The sequence below is a fragment of the Nicotiana tomentosiformis genome, chromosome 1 (assembly GCF_000390325.3).
Source record: "Nicotiana tomentosiformis chromosome 1, ASM39032v3, whole genome shotgun sequence".
In the NCBI taxonomy this organism is placed as follows: Eukaryota; Viridiplantae; Streptophyta; class Magnoliopsida; order Solanales; family Solanaceae; genus Nicotiana; species Nicotiana tomentosiformis.
Window position 1 is genome coordinate 7,690,532 of NC_090812.1, and position 8,706 is coordinate 7,699,237.

The following is an 8,706-nucleotide window of genomic DNA, read 5'->3' on the forward strand; positions in this document are numbered from 1 at the left end:
TTATGCTTAATATTAAAAAGTTATTTTTGTAATCCAACATTTTATAGATAGATAAATAAAAGATAATCAACAGATTTTAATGAACATTGTTATAATAACATTTGTAAATACTATCGAAAGAACAACAATCATGGTAATGAGATGCTGAGGAAACTAAATAAATAATTTTTTTCAAGTATGGAGATGTATTGATTTGAAAGTCAGTTTCTTCAGTTAGTGAATCATGTATTTCAAATGAACCAATGTTACTAATATAATTCGATGAATAAGATTCTATTAAATTGAGTTCACTATTGAGTAAACAAGGTTAGAGAAATAACTTAGCAGGTTTTTCATAGATTTACGAAGATAAAATTTGTTTCAAAGTCGAGGGTCTCGTAGGTTATAAATCCAATTCATTATTGTCAGCTAAAAACACATTTTCTGTAATATATTCAACATGCATTTAGCCAGATTAATAGAAATGGCATGCCTTTATAATTCATTTTCTTTTCCCAACGTAGATATACTCTTAAAGACTCGTCAAAGATGGTAGTGGAATGAATAAAATTTCTTCTACGGGATTCTATTAGCTATGTACATTTATAAGTAGTTTATTATAAAAATTGATCAATTCATAAAATATTACTAATATTAGCCAATTAGCTATTTGTAGCAAAAAAAAGATAAATTTTTACTTTCTTTTGAGTGAATGTTATTAGAATAGATTGGGTACATCTTAAGGAGTTTGAATCTCAATTTTGGGATGATTTGGCGGAGTTTTGAGGTGGTTTAATTTGAATTGAAGATGAAACATGAAAAAATATTATGTGTATCACATTGTGTATTACATATGTATCATATTTGTATCAAATACGTATCACATGTATATCCATATATACTTGTATGTGATACATGTTTGATACATATGTTGTAGAAGAATTTGTTGAACTCAAATTTAACTACGAATTTTGATACCAAATCAGTCCAAATTATCTCCAATCTTTCTCAAAATTTGTATATTGACTCATCTATATGTTTTCAATAAATTTCAACCGTACCTATTGAAAAAGGTCCTTTTTTCTTAGATTTTTGGAAGCTTTTATAATTTTTTTTGTATTTCATTACCTTGTTTGCTACCTCATCCATGAATTTTTTTTTTTCCGTCTTGCATCTAATGTTGTTGGTCACACTTAAAAAATATGAAAGAAAATTTTTGCGTGTGATTCTTGGAGGAAACAAAATTATTTATTTGGGTTTTCAATTTTTATATGTGATTAGCTAGTTTTGGTAAGTCTATGATTAATAACTAGAGGTGTCACGACCCAATTTTACCTATAAGTCGTGATGGCTCCCAACACTACAGCTAGGCAAGCCAACTAGTAATTTTAACACATATTCAATCTTTTTTTTAAAATTAACCGAATAATTAAACTCTTCTTACTTGCAATAATCAAGATAATGTGAAAAGATCTGGTAAATTAAAATAAACAAAAAAATAATTAAATCCAAAAATTCTACTAGTATGTGTGCCAAGACCTGATGTCACAAGTGTATGAGCATCTAGTAGATTATACAAAAATTATAAATATTGTCTGAAATAAAGTAGATAGAAATAAGTTTTTAGGAAGAGGCACTAGTTGCTGCAGAACGGCTCAGAAAGCAGCTCACCACTAAGTCTCTGGATAACGCGGGTGCGCGCCGATAGGTCCAACGATAGCACCTGTCTTAGGTCCTGCACAAAAAGTACAGCAGTGTAGCATGAGTACGTAAACAACGTGTACCCAGTAAGTATCAAGCCTAATCTCGAAGAGGTAGAGATGAGAGGTCGACTTTGACACTCACTAAGGGTCAATAATAATAATTGAAATAAAATATGAAATTATTTAAATCAACATGATTCATAGAGCTAACAATAATCTTATTTAATCAACAGAAATAATTAAATTCCTTCAAATGCAACAATTTCCAATCTATTAATTAAATTCACAAGTTGCAATTGAAATGCCAAGGTATCGTGTAATTATTATTATTATTATTATTATTATTATTATTATTATTATTATTATTATTATTATTATTATTATTATTATTATTATTATTACGCACGATTTCTGTTGAGGTCGTACGGCCCGATCCAGAGTGTCGTGTACACTGCCAAGGGACGTGCGACACGATCCATAGATGCATCTATACTGCCGAGGCGTTCGGCCCTCTCCATAAGAAAGGAGGATATTTTTTTATGTACCTCCGGAATGAGAGTATATTTATTATGAGATTAATTCGAGAGGATGAGCAATTTCTTTTATTAATTAATTTAAATAGAAAATTAAGTATATATGAGATTTCCTACGAGACTAATCCGAAGAATGAAAAAAATAAAATAAAACTCTTAAAAGAAAGGACTCAAATAGAAAAAGCATACAAATTGGGAGGCTGATAAAGACCTAAGATTTCTTTTTATGGGGTCAATGAGCAATGCCATGACGACTTATACAAGTATAAAATAACTCGCATTGAGAAAAACAAATACTAAAAATAGGAAGGGTGAGAAATGGTACAATTCATTAAAACCTTTTTATACTCATTCCAAATTGACTATACAACAAGGAACCTAATATTTTATCTGTTCTCTTATATATAATATTTGGTCATTATCAAGGAACTTATTGCGAGATAATTCAAGTATATTCCTATGAAAATTGAATATTAAAATTAAACTGTTTTTTCTTTAATTTATTTTATTTCTCGAATAGGACCTTGGCCTGTGGATAAGGTCCCACTAAAATATTTGTAACTTCCTACTCTACTTTTGGAACAAGCATATAACTAGATTTCCTGTCCAATCCACAAATTGTTTAGAGCTTTACAGGTCTCTCTCATAATATTGTCTTTTCGAATATGCTCTTAAATTATTATTTTTAAGGAGAAAGCTCGTGTTTTATATATTTTCCTACTTCTTACCGTATAAATCTTCCTTTTAAAAGCATTATTATAGTAGATCTTATATTCGTTTGTTTTAATAATATAGTCTTTATTAGCACTTATAAAAGTATTCTTCCCTGTACAATCACCGACATTGACTGTGATTCGTCAAGTCAATCTGATCCAATTTAAAAAACTGATTGAATCAGTTGAAGCAATCCAAATCAAGCAGGTTAATATTGGTATAGAGCAGGTTTACGAGTTTTTAGGATTCAATCCATTTTTTTCTGGAATTTCACGGTCTATTTGCTGTAGAAAACGTTAACGCATTGAACAAATAGTTAGCGTAGTTTTTCCCCATTTGTTTTTCTTCTGTCGTTTTTTTCCCCTTGAATCAACTTGTGACTTATCTCAACTATTCTGCCGGGTACAAATACCACATAATTCTGCCACCAATAAGTCACTAAGGGATCGTTTGGTAGGGTCTATAAGAACATTACTGAATATGGTGTATTAGTAATACTGAAATTAGTTATGCTGGTATTATTTTTTACCGACTGTTTGATTTGGTGTATTAAAGGTTTTGGAAGGACAATTTTATCTTTATACATGCTTATTCATGTATTAAAAACCATGGTATTACTAATGCCATGGTTTGTCATGCATAAGAATAGTAATGTATTAGTTATACATAGCTTGAAAAATATTGCCAAACAAGGATTAATAACACCAAAGCTAATACATGTATTATTTTCCCTAATACATCCTACCATACGAATCCTAAGGTTTACAATGAGCCTTACTATATGGCTATCATCATTTTTATATGCCACGGACCAAGTTTCCATATTTTATGTGCAAACCAGAAAAGATTCTATTTGTTTCAACTATATGAGTGGAACTAATATCCAGAAAGACATAAATAAAAGAACTAACAACAGATGTCAAAACAAGTACCAGAAACAACGAGGTAGATTCTTCTTCATAATTAAAATTTTAACACCACTTCCTGCAAATCTTTTAAGAAAACAAATGAGCACTAACAACTCGGATACAAGTGAATAACAAAGCTATTGGTATCTAAGAAAGTCCGGTATTAGATTGAAAATTCTCAAAACTGTCTAAAGATGATCAATCCAGATTTAGCATTTTAGCTACGTGTATCAAACTATATGTATATAAGCAGCTGGTATTTTTATCCTACATGTGTTAATGTAACTTAATAATCTGCCTCAACTGCCAGATCCAAGAGTACATCATTCCGAAGGCACAGTATATGCTTATCAACATAAGAGGCAAGAAAGGAAGCCTCTCAGTGAAGAGGATAGGATGAACTAATTGTCCATATATCTCAACAGCCAGGAGACCTAGCAAGTATAACTTCCCAAACCGTCCAATAACAAACCTCGTTTTTTCGTATCTTGTCTGTTCAGATTCAACTGCTTTTCTAGTAGTTGTGGCAAAATGAGAGGAGAATCCAATCCACATCAGTGAAGCATGTAACAGCAGTAACAGAAACTTAATTGGATACTCTTGGGCTTCAAATAATAGCGGGAAAAGAGAATGGCAGGACACTGCATGCACAGAAGGGTTAGGTGTTAGTCTGTGGAAATAAAAGTTACAGAGCGGTCCAAGACCAAAATAAAAGGAGAAAAAGAAGCAGCAACAACACAACAACAATAGAAAAAAATGCAAAGGAAGAAAGCCAGGACAGTATGTTGATCCATGTCCTATTCCATCTGTGCAAAGATTTCAAGAGCCTAGCATAATGCAAAGGATATGCGCGGGACATATGGTGAGGTAAAATTCGATGTTCAATTTGCTTATTTCCTGGGGCAAATGAAAATCTTCGTCACTGGTGGAAGTTCACATGAGTAAACTCTAACAAATACCAACATACAGCTAAGTACAGAACATATGAGCTTTTACTTAAGGGGCATTTCATAGTAATTCATTCTTTCAGACTGATGGAGAAATACAAAATCTCAAGTGTTTTCCATATACCAAATTGTTTTTACAGTGTTTTTTCATGGGACACATAATATCCATGGAAAACGACCAGCTCCCTAAATCTTCTATCTACTGCCCTCTCTATCCTCTCCAGCACACCAAAAAAAAAACGGAAAGGAAAGGAAAGGCTAAACATAAAGCTGCTCACTGGTTAACCCACATCATACATGCAAATTTGTTTTGACAAAGTTATAGGTAACCTCATGCAATTTAACTCAAAAATATAACTTTTGCAACATAACAGAGACACCAAAATCTCAGATCAACAAGGATCAAGAAGTTGCTTAAAGTAAAGATAGAATGAAGCAGGTATCTTTCATGAAGAGAAAGAAACAGGTTTCAACCTGGTCTTAAGACCATCTGATGTGATTCTACACTCAAGATTAGATTCCACAGTTGAAGACTACTTGTCTGTACTGTTTATCAAAAAAACGAAAGGAACGAGCTACTTGTCTGTAGTGGCAGATTTAATTGTATGGAAGAATAGAAGAATGGAAGAATTTGCTGAATCCTTTATGGAGTTCTAGTCAAGTAGATTAAATTAGGAAACTTTAATATTACTTTTCACCTTAATAAACCTTTATGGCTTTATCCAGATAGTTTTAGGCCCCTTTATAACTTCTCAAAAGAGACTACTTACACCAGAAAAATGGGAAAATAATTTCATCATGAAATCTATCTTAGCATCGAGGATGGTAGCAAAGTAATAGAGGCCTTTTCTTTCATAGATATAATTGCATTATAACCAAATTGGGTTTTAAGCAGAAATACAAATCATGTATTCCACAATCAGGTCACATTTTTTTATTTATTGTTAATACCAAATCCTTGTACATTTCCAGTGGAATTTAATTATGAAGCCGAGTAATCATTCAAGGTATAACAGATTCGTCATGTTAAAGATAATTAAACTGCACTGGCAGCATTTTTGAAAAATATTTTTTGAACCATTGGAGTATTATGATGCTTTATGAGATCTAATATTGACATTAGTAGTAAAATGGTGTTTGAAGTCACACTTATTTCCAACTGAAAGAGCTATTTTTAGTACGCAATCACATAAAATGAGCCATACACAGCCAAAAATAAAAAATAAAATATATGAATAAAAGAGGTATCAGTGTAGGAGCAACTTCTAGAAGATGGTAGCAAACAGAAGAGTGACTGAACTAACAGATAGATATAAACATGAATTTATCCGTAAACTGAGATGGTAAAAGACTATCACATAAATCACGTTGTAATACAAAGTCATGTCTTCCAAATGACTTTGAGAGGTCAACCATAACTAATGAGTAAGACAGGGAATTACCTATGGACAAATAGAAATAGTGTTTTGCATCTTCCACACTTTTCAAGGCAATGATGGCAAGGGGAATCACAAAGTGAAGTGAAGCTTTCTCATGAACATGCCAGCCAAACATAAAGCCGCATGTGTAAGCATAGGCTATCCATCTAGTAATCATCCTTCGTTGGGGATCTCTCCAAGCCTTTATAAGACATGGAGCTATTGTAAGCAAGACGATACTGAAGGTAATCATGGGGGTGACCTGCAATATATAGATCTGTGTAAGCGTGACCTGTTCACAAGTCCTCAAACTAATATTATTTGGTGAAAGGTTACTCTTTTACCATGTTCCTAAATTTGAAGATTCCTAATCAGGGAGTTCGTAAACAAAGTTATTGTCGACAAACAAGATACACACACACGCCATATGTTGGATGATAAGATGAATGGGTATGCTTACTCTAGGTAACACTGCAAAAGGAGAGGAGTCCCCAACTAGTCCACCAGTGAATGAAGCTGTTGGCGCTTGGACGCTGAAACCCATTTTTACAACCGAAAATGCCAACACTTTATCGAGAATTATGTAGAATACCCAGAAGTTTGGAGCCCAGTAAGCATGACACAGTCCCCTACCAAATGGAAACATTCGATGGAACACTTGCTGTATCTGCAACAGGGTTGAAAGCAACTGGCAATTTGTCAGGAGATGATGGTAGAGCACACAGGCAATGAGTTTTCTACTTTATCATACCATTCAATAAACAGAAACAGCCGTTTGATCAGCCAAGGTTAATCCAAAACTAGGTTATCTAGCTGCAGCAAATTTTCAAGCATCATCAGCCACCAGGCTAAAAGAATGAAAAGAACAAGATAATGAGATTAAAGGATGTACATTACAGCAATCAACACCATGTTTCTACAATCTTGTCACTAGATAACACTGGAGCAAATTTTATTATCATTCTACGAGCCTTAAAGCCTAAATGGAGTGACATAGTTAGTGAGAATCCGCATAGCTGAACCCAACGAGCTTGGATCGAGGCGCTGCTGTTGTTTACTAACATATTGGTCAAAATTAAGCATGCATAAACTTGTAGAAAATAATATATCCATGCATTCTTGATGAACTAAATCCTCCTGCCAATGGAACTAAACAAAAGAATACCAGAAAATAAAATCTAACTCTAGACTCCATCGGAACTGAGAACTATCAACTCACGCAGAGAAGTAAAGATCAGAACTTTCAAAGAAAGAAAGAGCAGAAATTTACCTGTCCATGATATAGAAAAGGCCCATAAGCAGCCGCAAAAACAGCCACAACAGCGCTCCCCATAATAACCAATCTTCCAAACCCTCTAATAAACCCACCCCTACAATAATGCCTCAACAAATAAACAAAATAAACAGGAGCAGCAACAGCAAACAAATGCTTAAAACACAACAAAACTGCAAAAACAAAACCACCTAGCAAATCCTTCCCTTCCTCCAAAGCGGAAATCGAAATCAAAAGCATCCCCAAAAGAAACCCATTATACTGAAAATGCAAATGGTCCACAATCACCAACCCGGGCGAAAAAATAACCAAAACCCAGATTAAGACTCTCTCTTTATACCCCAAATTACGTGTCAATCTATAAATACCAAAAACTAACACAAAATCAGACAGTATAACAGTAAGTCTTTGGAAATAAATTGTGGGCTGTGATTTGTAATTGAGTCCAAGATGGAGATGGACCATAATGGGGTCCACAAGGGAAGCAAAGAAAGAAAGGAAATGCTCGAAATGGGCAAAGAAAGGTGGGTAATCGAGGGTCCATGGGCTAGTTTGATCAGAGTACCATTGAGAAAGGGGAAGGGAGTGAGTAATTGCAAGCCAATTACGGTGGACTTCGAAATCTGTGCTGTGGTAAGCTGGAATGAGGAGGAGTTTGATGCATGTGGCTACAAGGGAAACCCATAGGATCTCTGTGATGGGTTTGTTGGATTTGGGTTTTGGGATCTGATGGGTTTGATGTTGGTGTTGTTTGTGGTGGTTTTTGGGGGCGTTCATGGCTTTGGGCCGACGGCGAAGTGGTGTTTTGGGGTTGTTGAGAATTGAGATTTGAGAGGGAGGTTGAAGAAGAAGAGTGACATGTCAGCAATGACACGTCATAGATTGTCCAGGTCAGCAACTAGCTGGCTTCGTTGGGCCTCACATATACTTTTTTTTCAAGGTATTGATTACCCACAAAAATAAAACTATTTATCCTTACCTACCCATTTATTTTTCTACCCATCAAACTAATTACATTTTCTAACCATAGTAGTTTTTATGAAAAATTTTCTCTTTTTTCCCCAATTATTTTTTATTTCTATGCTTCTTTTCTTTTTTTCCTTTTTTTCTCGTTTTCTTCTTCTTTTTTTTTCTTTTTTTTCTCTTTTTCTATTCATTTATTTTTGCCCAAATCGTATTATTGTTATTTTTACCATAACTTATTTCACACTCAATTTTGACTCCTTTATTT

At 33.7% G+C, this 8,706-nt stretch overlaps 1 protein-coding gene across 2 annotated transcripts; it reads right to left on the bottom strand.

The window, feature by feature from the left end:
• Nucleotides 1-3,858: 3,858 nt before the first annotated feature.
• LOC104098538 (dolichyl pyrophosphate Glc1Man9GlcNAc2 alpha-1,3-glucosyltransferase) lies at nt 3,859-8,319 on the bottom strand. Of its 2 annotated transcripts, none has more exons than XM_070177013.1 (4): nt 7,473-8,319; nt 6,663-6,890; nt 6,227-6,464; nt 3,859-4,478 (listed from the first exon to the last, which is right to left on the bottom strand). In XM_070177013.1, the coding sequence occupies exons 1-4, from the start codon at nt 8,250-8,252 to the stop codon at nt 4,114-4,116; spliced, it is 1,611 nt and encodes a 536-aa protein (XP_070033114.1). In that variant the 5' UTR covers nt 8,253-8,319; the 3' UTR covers nt 3,859-4,113. The 2 variants fall into 2 exon arrangements, with proteins under 2 accessions (XP_070033114.1, XP_009603586.1); XM_009605291.4 differs by having other exon boundaries at nt 6,663-6,869; nt 7,473-8,315.
• Nucleotides 8,320-8,706: the final 387 nt, after the last annotated feature.

Coding starts and splice junctions, on each gene's coding strand:
- LOC104098538 (XM_070177013.1), bottom strand. CDS start 8,252: ATGAACGCCCCCAAAAACCACCACAAACAACACCAACATCAAACCCAT. Junction 6,891..7,472: donor CTTTTCTATATCATGGACAG/GTAAATTTCTGC, acceptor ACAAATTGCCAG/TTGCTTTCAACCCTGTTGCA. Junction 4,479..6,226: donor CTATTTCTATTTGTCCATAG/GTAATTCCCTGT, acceptor CTGTGCATGCAG/TGTCCTGCCATTCTCTTTTC.